The sequence below is a fragment of the Cebus imitator genome, unplaced genomic scaffold, assembly GCF_001604975.1.
Source record: "Cebus imitator isolate Cc_AM_T3 unplaced genomic scaffold, Cebus_imitator-1.0 Scaffold622, whole genome shotgun sequence".
In the NCBI taxonomy this organism is placed as follows: Eukaryota; Metazoa; Chordata; class Mammalia; order Primates; family Cebidae; genus Cebus; species Cebus imitator.
Window position 1 is genome coordinate 552,595 of NW_016107937.1, and position 15,575 is coordinate 568,169.

Below are 15,575 nucleotides of genomic sequence, written 5' to 3' on the forward strand. Positions count from 1 at the left end.
ATTTGGGTTGGTTCCAGGTCTTTGCTATTGTAAACAGTGCTGCAATGAACATTCATGTGCACATGTCCTTATAGCAGAACAATTTATAATCCTTTGGATATATACCCAGTAATGGGATTGCTGGGTCAAATGGCATTTCTATTTCTAGGTCCTTCTACCTCACTCTCCCAGCACTCTTGATCTTTCCCACATCAGATGATTAATTGTAGTCTTTGAAACTAAGTCTCTGGCAGTAACCTACTGTGTGAAATAGTCCAGATATCTTCTTCTTTTTTAGTATGCTGAGCAAAGACACTCAATTTAAAATAGGTTCACTGTATCAGGCTTCAAAATAAAGATACTTAGTTTTGGTTCTGGCTGTTTAATGAGCGGTGCCTTTGTAATGTTTCTGTTAACCATTTGTATTCCTTGAGTTTATGTTCTATTTCAGCAACTATAGGACAACATTTTGCATCAAAAGTTATGAAAATATTATTTTATAAACAATTTATTTCAAAAATATTTCAACAATTTCTGAAGAAACAAATCAGTGAAAATAAAATAAATTCAAAAAAATTGATTTTTGATATCATAGGGATTCTGACTCTCTCATGGCTATATATTAAAAGTCCATTAAAAGGGAATTTAAAGTTTATCTGTTACTTGAAGCAACTAATGTAGCATGGATAGGATTTTGCGCAGTTGTTTTTTAAAATAGGGGATGAGCAGGATGGGTAGAAAAGCTATCTAAAATAATAGCTAAAGACAACATATACAAAAGAAAAATGCATTTTAGGAAATAATATATAGAAATATTAATATTATAAAATATAAATATAATAGGTAACTGTATGACTAATTTTATATTTATTCATGGCAATAAATGCATCTAAAAAGCCAAAGGTTATCAGAGTAAATCAAAATACAAAATCTGGTATATTATTTTGCTTACATAATTTTTACTAAAATAAAGTGATATAAGACAGCAGGACAAAGTAATTTTATAGAACATTGCTTTCACTCTTTCATTTCTCCGAATCTCATTTTCTCCTAGTGTTTTTATGGCTCTCTATTTTACTTATTTCAATATGGCCCTCTCACTGAAGACTTCCTTAAAAATTATTCTTTCAGAGAGAAAGCTCGAAGGTCTCCATGCACTGTCTGTACTTTGTTTTTCTCTGCAATGCTCTTACCACATAGTCATCCTTGTCATTCTTCCAACTTCCTGGACGTCCTCTGCACAGGCCTTCATCTGATATGCCCCCTGCCCTGGTGTGGAACACTTTCCTACGATGTACCTACATGACTAACTCTCCCCTTCATCAAGCCTTGGCTCAGCTGTCTCTTTTTATTGAGATCTACTTTGACCTCCCTTTTTGTTGCTTCCTCATGTCCCTGCTTCTGAATGATCCACCACTTCCATGTCCTATGCTGTCTTACATTTCCTTTGTTTTATTTATAGTGCATTTGAACTTCTAATATATTGTATCACTGATTCTTGTATTTATTTCTGTTTCCACCTGTTGATAGTTTATAATCTATGAATACTGTAACAGAAAAAAACAGACTTACATATCGACATTTGAATCTCTTTCCCAGAATCCATGAGAAATTTATTTTAGTTGAATGAAAGTAATATATAAATTTACAAAGCTTAAAGCAGTCGTGACCCCAGTGCAATGCAATTTAAAAATAAATACCAGGTGTGGTGGCTCACACCTGCAATCTCAGCACTTGGGAAGCCAAGGTAGGCAGATTACTTGAAGTCAGGAGTTTGAGACCAGCCTGGCTAACATTGTGAAACCCCATCTCTACCAAAAAGATATAAAACTTAGCCAGATGTGGTGGCACACACCTGTAGTCCTAGGTACTAGGGAGGCTGAGGGAGGAGAATCACTTGAACCCAGGAGGCAGAGGCTGCAGTGAGCCAAGACCATGCCACTGCACTCCAGCCTGGGCAACAGAGTGACGCTCCATCTCTAAAAATAAATAAATAAACATCAATCAATAAATCAATCAAAATTTATAACATAAAAATAATTTTCACTAAAAATTTTTAAATGAAGTCTAGATTATGAGCATGCTTCCTTCTAGACTCACGTTTACATTTACATGAAAATTGATTTCATTTTAATGACAACACAAAATTCACATTAATATTTTACTCTGATTCACATTGTGTTTTGTTGCAGACTCTTCCTTTGCTTCCTCAAATTGGGCAAATAGTACTCAGTATAATATTTCAGCTATATTTCTATATTTTAATTTTTAACTTATATTTAACAAAAAAATGAGCTGATTGTATATGGAAGAAGTAAGTTTTGAGCAACTAAATTAATTATAAAACATTTATTAGTCTCAGGGCTGATTTTGTCTTTCTGCTGTCACTTTTATTTCATAAAAATTTTTAAAGTACATGAAAATAGCAAAAAAATTGCACAAATATTACATGTAGATGAATTAGTTGACACTGACAAATAAATAAATTATCTGTACTATTTTTTTTTTTGGTAATGCTTCAAAATGTCTATTTATTAGCTGGTGAACACTTAGTTAACTTAGTAAGTTATGGGGCATCAGCCAATAGATGAACCATAGAATTGTGGGGTTTATAAAAGTTTAACATAGTTCATGGTATAGCATAAAATTTTGGTTATTAAATGATGAAAATACACTGAATATATAGTATAATTATTATACAACCTATACATTCATGTACAAATAAACATTGAGTATACAAAGGAAAAAAATAGAAAAAATTTTAATGTTGACAAAATGTTAACAACAGTTTTGACTTTATCCTCTTTTCTGGATTTTGTTATATTCTGATTCTTTTCTAATTAACATGCTTTATTTCTATGGTAGTATCATACTTTTAAATATACAAGATTTAATTATAAAAACTGTATTATTCCATCTTTGATGGTGTCAATCATAGAGTAACAGTTTTTCTGGAAATGGCTTCTCCACCGCCCCAGAAAAAATTGAGAACATCACAAGAAAAGGCCAATCCATAATTTTCTTCATTTATGTGGCTTCTAAGGTAAAAATGGAAACGTTTGCGCAATATTTAACATGGCTATATTTACTCCTTGAACTTTTGTCCTTGGAAACATGCCAAGCAATCTTCCTTGACAAATGGTCCCCAGGTATTACCAAAAGGTTCATTATTATCAGCCTCTAATATATGAGGTCCTCTGGAATTATCACAGTGAGGGAAAGAATAATCTCCTTATGGTCACAGTGGCTGCCAGGATGCTTTAATAGATAACTTATTGGTAATCTTTCCATTTGACCAGGTCCTAAACGAAATTTATAGGTTGATTTATCTTAACTCAGAATAAAACATAATGAATGCACAAAAGATGTAAAAACAACTTATCTCAAGGAAAACAAGTATTATAGAAAATTTCATCTCCTTGAATAGTTTTCATATTTTATTTACAACAAAAATTTGAGGTTAAAAAATTTTCAGACAGATAATATAAGAAGAAAGCTTTTTCGTCAATTTTGACTTACACACAGTAAGTATTATTCTCAAAATTGGAAGATTTTGTTTCATATTTTATTTCAGATGAAATAAAATGGGGACTTTATCAGAATAATATATTAATACATACACATATCATTATTTAGCCTTTACCCTAAGTAACGCCAGGGCTTGTGAAACAAATGTAGAGTTGATAGAATCAGAGTCTAAGAGCGAAGTACATATTTTAAAAATAAAATTTTTGGAAGAAATTAGATTTTGATTAGTTAAGTCAGGAAAATGTCACATTTTTATAAATTAATACTTACACGTCATCTATAATTTTAATGTAGTCTACTAAAATCCCCAAGAGTGAAATTTGTTGCAAATTAATATTAAATAATATTGGAAACAAAAGGGCAGTAAATAATAGAATAAAACTGTTTGCTCTCATTTTTTATTGCATGTCTATCTCCTTTCTCAACTTTCTGAAATTATTTATAAACAAGAGTGTAGAATTATAAGCCTTCTTACTGAAGTTAACATATCTTGGTAGATTCAGCATCAAAATGTAATTGATCTGACTTGGATACATTACTCAAATCTTCTATACCCTTTTTTTCTCATCTAAAATTTGTGGATAATAATAGTATCTATGGGATAATATTTTCAAGTGGATAAAATGTGTTAATAAAAGAAGGCATTCAGAACAATGTCAGCTTCATTCGAATTATGCAATATGTTACATTTTCCTTATATACTAATGTTAATTTCTACTTATATCTATATTGGTAATAAAATTAGTTTCTTTAGTCATATTCTGTAAATTTATCATCAATTTATAGAACACTAAACTAATTATTAAATGCTAGATCATTCCTATAAACAGAAACCTTTTAAAGTCGTTCTGTTAAGTATCAACTTTGGTTTCTCAGCAGTTTAAAGCAGTTGAGCATGATGAGTAGAAGGAATAACACGAATGTGCCTGACTTCATCCTAATGGGACTGACGGATTCTGAAGAGATCCAGCTGGCTCTCTTTATAATATTTCTCCTGATACATCTAATTACTGTGCTGGGGAATGTGGGGATGATATTGATAATCCGCCTGGACCCCCAGCTTCACACTCCCATGTATTTCTTCCTCACTCACCTGTCATTTATTGACCTCAGTTACTCAACTGTCATCATACCTAAAACCTTAGCAAACCTACTGACTTCCAACTATATTTCCTTCAGGGGCTGCTTTACCCAGATGTTCTTTTTTGTCTTCTTGGGAACTGCAGAATGTTGTCTTCTCTCCTCAATGGCCTATGATCGCTATGTAGCTATCTGCTGTCCTCTACACTACCCAGTTACTATGTCCAAAAGGCTCTGCCACGCTCTTGTCACTGGGCCCTATATGATTGGCTTTATCGACTCCTTTGTCAATGTGGTTTGCATGAGCAGACTGCATTTCTGCAAATCAAACGTAATTCATCACTTTTTCTGTGACACGTCCCCAATTTTAGCTCTGTCCTGCACTGACACATACAACATTGAAATCATGATATACATTATAGCTGGTTCCACCCTGATGGTGTCCCTTATCACAATATCTGCATCCTATATGTCCATTCTCTCTACTATCCTGAAAATTAATTCCACTTCAGGAAAGCAGAAAGCTTTCTCTACTTGTGCCTCTCATCTCTTGGGAGTCACCATCTTTTATGGAACTATGATTTTTACCTATTTAAAACCAAGAAAGTCTTATTCCTTGGGAAGAAATCAAGTGGCTTCTGTTTTTTATACTATTGTGATTCCCATGCTGAATCCACTCATTTATAGTCTTAGAAACAAAGAAGTGAAAAACGCTCTTATTAGAGTCATGCAGAGAAGAGAGTACTCCAGGTAATTAAAATAACAGGAATGCTGAACATTAAACTCATGTTTTCTTTCTTTCATATTCGGTATTTTCTTGATCTGTCCAGCAAAACAATTGAATCTTTTATTTTTTTTCATTTCTGTTGTGCTACCCTTTGCTTGACTAAACATGAACATTTCAAGGCGTATGTTTTTAGAAATCAAAATTGTAATTAGAAATCATATGTGTGTCATATTTACAGTCTAAACATATGTTTTTAAAAGCAACTGATGTGGAAAATAAGAAAATACGGTTGTCCTTTAAAATTATATAACACAAATTCCTATGCATACTTCAGTTGGAGGTAAATTTATTATGGAAAAGAACTATTTGTTCACAATCATAACAGTTTCAGAAGTTATTTCATTGATTATATGGGGAAGATTTCTAACAGAGCCTTTAGGAGTACTATTCTGAAATAAAGTTTTCCAAGAGTTAGATCCTAAGTATGCTACATTTTTAGCTACATAACCCAGAATATGCTACCTAAAATTTAAGACTCTATTTACTTAAGTGAACGAGATAAATAATAACTCCAAATTTGATCAGAAGGTAGTTGTAAATATTTAAGGTAACAATAATCAATGCTGCCCATTATCATTAGAAGACTTGCATTCCTGCCCAATGCCTTTTTTGAAGAATATTTGCTTGTGTCTTACATATTACTTTTGGTTAATTTAATTGACAGACACACAAGCAACTAAAAAGGAAAACAATGTTAGCAGTTCACAATTTGGGATTTAGGAAGTAAAATATTTCAACAGAATTAAAATACCGTATATTATAGAAAAATAGCATATATTATGTTGGAGAAAAGTTTAAAAATATTATAAAGAATTAAGGAAAATAGAAACCCTCAAAATATTGAGTTTTGGCTGTTCTTTTTATGGAATAGCTATCATTTTGCTTCTTTATTTTTCTAATAAATTTTCAGTTTAAGGAAAACAAATATCGAGTGTTGTACAGGTTCTTCTAGATCAATAGCTTTGAATATGTGCATATGTATAACATAGGTAAACAAAATTTCTTTAACTTTCTATGTACTGATTTTCAGCTTTCTGTATCCATTTACAAATTTAATGCTGGGTAATCTCTTTGTCATCAACAACACTAATATAAATCTTTTCTTGGCACCTGAGCAAAATCAAGACCCATTTCACAATGTTTAGGACTTGAAATATAAACTCACCAAGTTAAAAATCTACATGCAATGATATCTCTTTTGCATGCTAAACATTTGAAAACTTGATTTTTGTAATGTGTCAAACTGTTTCTTTGCTAAAATTCTGTGTGTTTTTAAAAATCATTGCCTCCTGATTTCTACAGGTTTGTTTTAGTTTTAAAAATAAACCCTTTAATTAAATGCTTTATTCATTTATTTTACATTTCTGAATACAGAAAAGTTGTAAAGCAAAGAATTGAGGATGAATTCCAATGTTGTAACATCCCATAAACTTTAGTCAGGTACAGTGCTAAAATGTCTTTTATTTTTTAATTTTTATTTTACACATTCTGGAATCACAGTATTGTTTTCCTCTCCTATATATTTATTTATTTTAATTTGTTTATTATACTTTAAGTTCTGGGGTTCATGTGCAGAACTTGCAGGTTTGTTACATAGGTATACGCGTGCCATGGTGGTTTGCTGCATCCGTCTCCCCATCATCTACATTAGGTGTTTCTCCTAATGTTATCCCTCCCTAATCCCCCCACCCTCTGTTATCCTTCCCCTAGTCCCCCACCCCCCAACAGGCCCCGGTGTGTCATGTTCCCCTCCCTGTGTCCATGTGTTCTCATTGTTCAACACCCCCTTATGAGTAAGAATATGTGTTGTTTGGTTTTTCTGTTCTTGTGTCAGTTTGTTGAGAATGATGGTTTCCAGCTTCCTCCATGTCACTGCAAAGGACATGAACTCATCTTTTTTTATAGCTGTATAGTATTTGTGGTGTATATGTGCCACATTTTCTTTATCCAGTCTATAATTGATGGGCATTTGGGTTGGTTCCAAGTCTTTGCTATTGTGAACAGTGCCACAATAAACATACGTGTGCATATGTCTTTATAATATAATCACTTATAATCCTTTGGGTATATACCCAGTAATGAGATTGTTGGGGAAATGGTATTTCTATTTCTAGATCCTTGAGGAATCACCACACTGTCTTCCACAATAGTTGAACTAATTTGTACTATCACCAACTGTGTAAAAGTGTTCCTATTTCTCCACATCCTCTCCAGCATCTGTTGTCTACTGATTTTTTTAATGATTACCAGTCTAGCTAGTGTGAGATGATATGTCAATGTGGTTTTGATTTGCATTTCTCTAATGACCTGTGATGATGAGCTTTTTTTAATGTTTGCTGGTTGCATAAATGTCTTGAAAAGTGTCTGTTCACATTCTTTGCCCACTTTTTGATGTTTTTTTTCTTGTAAAATTTTAAAGTTTTTTATAGATTCTGTAATCTACAAAGAATCTGTCAGATGGGTAGATTGCAAAATTTTTTTCCCATGCTGTTGGTTGCCTGTTCACGCTAATGATAGTTTATTTTGCTGTGCAGAAGCTCTTCTTAAGTTTAATCAGATTCCATTTGTCTATTTCAGCTTTTGTTGCCATTGCTTTTGGTATTTTAGTCATGAAGTCCTTCCCCATGCCTATTTCTTGAATGGTATTGCCCAAGTTTTCTTCTAGGGTTTTTATTGTGTTAGGTCTTATTTTAGAAGCCATTTTCCATTTTCAAAGTATTTGACTATTTTAATTTAAACTTTTGTAACAGTTACTAGATTGTTTTCATACAAGCAATTTTTTTTATCTTTTGTAATTTATTTTCTTTATAAAATTGTATTTGATTTTTTAAGTGCTTTATTAATGTTAAAAATAGAGTGTAACCTCCATTTTAAGGGTTAATATTCTGATACTTTTCCACTTATTCAAACTCTCAACTAATTTATTCAGATCTTTTTTATATGTACCATTTCCTCTACTTTCTTAATTTATGTCAAAACTACACCTTATCAAATATAATGCTATGTAAAATTATTATGATTTAACTTTTGCTTTGATATCCATATTGTCCAGGATATGTGTTTATAATTGCCCCTATTTGTTTTCATTTGCAATTACAAATAAGTATTTAGTAGACATTTATTTTTTAATAATACTAAGTGCATGATATAATTTCATATATTTACGGAATCTTTTTATTTTTCTAGTCATTTTTATAAGCTGTGGTTTTATCTTGCTTTCCTTTATGTCTGTTTCTATAATTTAGAAAATGGATTCTGCCAATTTGTGTTGCAAAGTTGGTCTACCGAATGTATAACTTTGTAGACAAAACTTATGCTGAGAAATTGCTTAAATTCTAATTTAATTAGAATTACCCTATCTTCTTCATCATATAGGCTAAAATGTATTCAAACAATATTATAGAAAAGCATACCATAATCTATGTGGAATATGAAAGATTTAGACTGTTCGTGTTTGACCTATACTTTTCCTATTATATTGGTGTAAAAAATATTTTATGTAAGACACTATCTAAGACATAGTCCTCTGATTCTTAGTGTCATGCCAAAATGCCATAAAACATAGATCTGAAAAAAACCCAAATGACCATAGCAAAATAGGAACAGCTGTTTTTGCTTCCAAATAATTATGACTAGATGAAAATAGTAATAAAATATTTTTCTGAGCACTTATCATGTTCAGACAATATTCAATTGGCTTTACATATATAATTAACATACTTTGTCATTATAATTTAACTGCACTAGCAATATGTAAATTTTAATCACACATTAATGGAAAACCTCCTTTACTTGTTCAAGCAAAGATTTAAGACTTATCTTGGACTGATGCGATCATTATGTATTGTCTGTCTATATCAAATTATCTCATATACTCTCTCTGTATATATATATATATATATATATATATATCACTTATGTACCCATAAAAAATGACAAATTAAGAATTTTTTAAAAAATAAATAAAACACAGAGGAGCTTCAGGACTGGGTAAACATAGGCTCTGGCTTGAGCTGAAACAAGCATTCAAGCCCGCAATGGGTGGGCCTGAGGCCTTTACTTGGCTTAATGTGCGGACAGTGCTCCCTCTCCTGAGGAGTCATTTGCACACTCAGCTGATATTATTATGAAATGCTTGTCACCTTTCATTAACTTCTCTTGCAAGCCTAACTTTTTTTTTCAAATCTACATGGGCAAGAGAGGCTCTCTGGAGCTATTTCAGATATAGACACACATCTTAGGGAGAACAGCCTTTGAGTGACGGCTTTCTCAGCCACTAGTCAGAGAAGTGGAGACATCATTTTGAATTCTGGGCATCCAATCACATATTCAGGAAAAGGACACTTTTCCTTTTGAAAGTTGCACAGTAAACAGAAGTTCAGCCTGGGAAGCAAATGTACTTCTGATTATTTAAACTGAAATTCTAAAGAGGATGAGACAGTCAGTAGTTTCAACAACTTCAATTAGGGAATTTCAGACAAATGCAGAAAACAAATGCAAAGTAATATCAAAGTATTATATAAAGTACTATATTTATAAAATACTTTATATTATATAAAGTATATATACTTTATATATTTATATTATACTTTATATTATATAAAGTATAATATGAAGTATTTTATAAATATAATAAAATATATAAAGTATATATATCTGATTGATACATATCAGAATCCTATTAATGCACTACATCTTGGAAATTATTTTTCTCTATATATATATATATTATAATATTTTGCAATATTTTATCTACTAAATAAAATATGTTACAATATTTTATCCACTGATTGATTGGTTGGCATTTGGAATCCTTTTCTTAACAAAAAAAATCCGTACACCCTGTTAAAGGCATTTACAAAATAACAGAGGTTGTTAAAATGTATATGCTGCTGATAAACATTCTGTAGGGCTGTTGATAGAGGTTAGTGTGATTCTGGCAGTACTAGCTAAATCTCAAATGTATCGGTACAGCCCTATTTACAGAAAAAGCACTCAATAAAGGAAAGAACAGTTTATCAGATGATGGGATGATACTGGGGAGAGAATTTGTGTTTAATCAGGATACAGCCTTTTTTGATGTTAAAGGAAAAAAAAAAAATAAAGGATTCAGAAACACAGTGGCCCAACAACAAGGTATTCGTAAACGTAACCTGCAGAGTTTTCTGCGTTTTATTCTATTACTCTTGACCTGACTAGAGTTTGTGGGGAGCTGTTTTTCACGAGTCAATCCTAGGACACAGATTCTTCTATGTTATTGCTCTATTATCTCCCTGATGTTTTCTTCTATGTGTTTGAAGAGGGTTAATCTACTACTTTGTTCACATTGCAGTCTGAGAGAAAGGTGAGATTTTTTGACACTAGGAAGACAATTCCAAAATTTTTATTCATATGGATGGTTTTTAAGAACATATTATTAAGTAGACACAAGACTACACTCGTTACTTATTTCTTCTGATGTAAGCCTCTTTAGAGAATTGTACTTTTTATTTAATTATCAATTTTATTAACAAAATGTTGTTTATAATATTCTTATTTTCCTTTTCATATTTCTGGAGACCAGAGTAAAATATCTCATTTCATTCCTGATATTGGTTATATTTATCTTCTCTCTTCTTGGTGTTGACCCTGGATTATAAAACATGTTTTATATATATAGTTTACCTAAAATAATCTCTATCACAATTTTTCATGTAAGACCATTAGGGTAGTGTAAAGTCAAATCTCTCCCATTTTTTGCTATATTTGTCATAAATTTTACATTTATGTATGGTTTAAACCCAAAACACACCAGCATAATTTTACTTGATATGTATTTCTTAAAGCAATTAAAATGTCAAGTATTTGTTATTTTTTATTTTCCGTTATACATTTTTGGTGCTATTTCTTTATTTATGTGAAGCCATGTTTCCTTCTGTTATACTTAGTGCACAAGTCTGCTGATTATCAATTATTTCAGCATAAGTGTGAACTGGGCATGTGTGTGTGTATGAATATGTGTGTTTATTTTCCTAAAAATAGGCTTCATTTAGTTTTACTTTTTGTATCTATTCTTACTGGGATCCTCTGACCTTCTTGGACCAGTGACTTGACGGATTCCTTACTTTTGCAAAATTATTCAACATTTTATCTTCAAATACTTCTTAAGCTTCATTTCTTCTTCATTATTCTTTTGTATGTTATTAGACTACTTGACATTGCCATGCAGTTCTTGTGTAGTTTTGTTCCAACATTTTTCTTTAACTTTCTTTCTGTTTGATTAACTTCTATTGGTTAATCTTCCAGTTCACAAATTGTTTCCTGATCTTTATTAACTTGACCGATAAATCTGTTGAATAAATGCTTTGTTTCTAATATTGTGCACATGTGGGGAGTTTGGGGATTTGGATGGGTGGTCCAACATTTCACTGGACACTTTCTGTAAAGTTTGTCTGAGTAAATTTCTGGCATAATTGTGCATGTTCTTTACTCTCTCCACTATAACTTTTATTCCTGTAGTTGTCAGTGCTCTTAGTCAACACCAATCAAGAATATCTGTAATTGAAAAATTGATGTTATTAGTAAATCTCATAAACACTTGGTAGGGGCCAGCAGAGAAAACTTTAATAGTGAATGTAAATCCTTCCAATCTAGAACTTTCTGATGTTCTCAATGGCACACACTTGGCTTTAAGTGTGTTTGTTTGTTTTTTAATTTAGCTGATTTATTCCTACTTGCCTATATGATGGCCACGTTTCCCTTATCCTTTGCCAAAAGTGAAACAGTTCATGTGTCTTACTTCCTCTTGGAGGGGACTTATCTCTGCTTAGAGTTGGTATTATTTAGGTGAATGCAGCCTCAGCTACATGGCAGATTCATACAAATTATCATTTTATAGATTAATTGGATTGTTTTAAATAGGGTGCAAGCAACGTTTTTTGTAGCTTTCTACATCCTATGTGGAAATAAAAGTTCTATATATCCTTTAAATCTTCTTCATTGCTATGCCTTAAATCCACTTACCCATGTAATATCTCATTCTGCACCTTGAAAATGTGATGGAATCTCATAATTGGTCCAGATATAACTGATCACATCTACTCTGTTCTTACATTGTTTATTTATTTGCCTTTGCTTTTTTCCTCTTTTTTTCTCTCCTTCCTTTCTTCCCTTTTTTCTCTTTATCTTATTGATCACTGAAACCCAAAACCTGTGACCACTTTACATCCCAATGAAAAGAATGAATTAGCAAGTTCAGTACACCAGCTCTCCAATATTTTTAAGCACATTCTTTTTCTCTTATTTCTGTCATTGGCTGTATGAAAACTGTTAATGTTTCCTAAGGTGTTGTCTAGAGGCAGAAAAATTAAGTTGGTAAAGTGAAAAAATCAGTCAATTCTTTCAATACATATATAAAAAGCTTTAAAAAGCTGTAGCTAGGCAAATTAGGGTTGAATCCTCACATCACTCTTAAGAGCCATGTGGCATTGAGCAAATTATTTATAGTTTAGGTGCACTGTTTCTTCATCTGTCATATGTAGTTATGAGCATTACATGAGTTAATAATTGTAAAACATTTATATGAGTGTCCATTCCCTAATAAGCAGCACATAAGTATTACTGTTGAAAGGGAGGAAACTTTCCTCTACTCTTCTAGAGTTCCTGGCTAGGTCTGAAAATAGAACTGACAAAGACAGATTAACAGGAGAGAGAATACCAATTTATTTAATAAAATTGTATGTGAAACGGGAGCCTGCAGAAATGACAATCCAGAGATACAGGGAAAATTGTCTAGTTTTATGCATAGGTTCAGTGAAGAACAAATAGCTATGTAGAAATGGGACTGGATAAAAGGACATGATCTGATGGCAAAAGACTGCGGGGGGATGGAAACCAACCAGCCCTGTGTTCAGATTCTTCTTTGCCTATCTGTGTAGCATTTCCTTTCCTTAGGTATAGGACAGGACCCTTCTGGAATGTGGGTCGATGGCCAACTTTCAGACAACATAGATCAGATAATTTCTTTTCAATGAGCTCCTACACCGAAATCAGAAGGTCAGAGTGATATACATATATATATATATATATATATATATATATATATATATGCTTATTTTGGAGACAGGAATTCTATTTTCTATGACTCAACTTGTGGAAGAGAAACTCCAGTTTTTAAGGCCTGCCCTGCCTTGGGAGAAAAGGGGAAGCAGAAGAAAGGAAAGTAGAAGAAGGTCAAAAAACCTAGATTCTGAAGACTTTTCAGTCTTATTTGGTTCAAAGCACTTAGCATCCAAGGTACCATACTTCAGGGTATGGTGTTCTGAGCCCCAACATTTCACCCATCTGAAACTTTATTGAAAATTTTAAAACTTCAGAGCTGAGCTAGTGGTTGTGGAGAGGAGGATCAAGTTGGAATATGAGTAGCAAAACATCTGCAAAAAGGCAAAAGATATACACCGTAATGATAATAAACAAAAATGAACAAATCTAAGAGCATTGACCACTCTAAGCACATAAGAACATATCTAACTCATTCATTAACTCATCATTAAGTCAATAAATATTTTTTGTCAATGAACTGCTTTTTCTAGGTGCTTTTTTATGATTTGGAGATATAATTCTGATGTCAAACAGACACAATACCTGTCTTTATAAAAGTTACAATATCAGCATAGTGGTAGATCTAAATACAAACTATTAAATGATAAGAAAAAGAGGCCCCATGGGAATAGAGTAAGTCAAAAGGATATTTTTTGAGAGAAAAGTAATTGAACTGAGATATACCGAGTAAAGTTTTATTAAATTGACAGTTAAATATACCACTCTACCATATTAGCCTGAACAAATAGAAGATTGTGGGAGATTTTATTCCCACTAATAGATTTCAGCAATACTAAGACAGCAACCAGACCTAATAGACATCTATAGAACTCTCCACCCCAAATCCACAGAATATACATTTTTCTCAGCACCACATTGCACTTACTCTAAAATTGACCACATAATTAGAAGCAAATCACTCCTCAGCAAATGCAAAAGAACAGAAATCATAACAAATAGTTTCTCAAACCACAGTGCAATCAAATTAGAAGTCAGGATTAAGAAACTCACTCAAAACCGCACGACAACATGGAAACTGAATAAACTGCTTCTGAATGACCACTGGAAAAATAGTGAAAGAGAAATAAAATTGTTGTTTGAAACCAATGAGATTGGTTTCAATGAGATTTTACCAGAATCTCTGGGACAGATTTAAGGCAGTGTCTAGAGGGAAATTTATAGCAATAAATGCCAACATGAGAAGTGAGGAAAGATGTAAAATTGACACCCTATCATCAAAATTAAAAGAGCTAGAGGAACAAGATTGAACAAATTCAAAAGCTAGCAGAAGGCAAGAAATAACTAAAATCAGAGCAGAACTGAAGGAGATAGAGGGGACCCAAAACTCTTCAAAAATTAATAAATCCAGGAGCTGGTTTTTGAAAAGTTCAACAAAATAGATAGACCACTAGCCAGACTAATAAAAAAGAAAAGAGAGAAGAATCAAATAGATGCAATAAAAAATAATGAAGGGGTTATCACCACCAATTCCACAGAAATACAAACGACCATCAAAAATTACTACAAACAACTTTATGCACATAAACCAGTAAATCTAGAAAAAATGAATAGATGCCTGGACGCTTACACCATCCCAAGACTAAACCAGAAAGAAGTTGAATCCCTGAATAGACCAATAACAAGGTCTAAAGTAGAGGCAGCAATTACTAGCCTACCAACAAAAATAATCCAGGTCCAGATGGGTTCACAGCCGAATTCTACCAGACATACAAAGAGGAGATGGTACCATTCCTTCTGAAACAATTCCAAACAATACAAAAAGAAGGAATCCTCCCTAACTCATTTTATGAGACCAACATCATCCTGATACCAAAACCCAGCAGAGACACACTAAAAAAGAAAATTTCAGGCCAATATCCATGATGATCATTAATGCCAAAGTTCTTCAATAAAATACTGGCAAACCGAAACAAACAGCGCATCAAAAAGTTTATCCATCACAATTAAGTCGGCTTCATCCCTAGGATGCAAGACTGGTTCAACATACACAAATCTATAAATGTAATCTATCACATAAATAGAACCAAAGACAAAAACCATATGATTGGCCGGGCGCGGTGGCTCACGCCTATAATCCTAGCACTTTGGGAGGCCGAGGCGG

The 15,575-nt window shown here is 32.5% G+C and overlaps 1 protein-coding gene across 1 annotated transcript; it reads left to right on the forward strand.

Annotated features, from left to right (window-relative positions):
- Positions 1 to 4,383: 4,383 nt before the first annotated feature.
- On the forward strand, positions 4,384 to 5,479 carry LOC108295167 (olfactory receptor 8H1). The gene has a single exon (XM_017517207.1). The coding sequence runs from the start codon at positions 4,403 to 4,405 to the stop codon at positions 5,339 to 5,341; it is 939 nt and encodes a 312-aa protein (XP_017372696.1). The 5' UTR covers positions 4,384 to 4,402; the 3' UTR covers positions 5,342 to 5,479.
- The last annotated feature ends 10,096 nt before the right edge of the window (positions 5,480 to 15,575 follow it).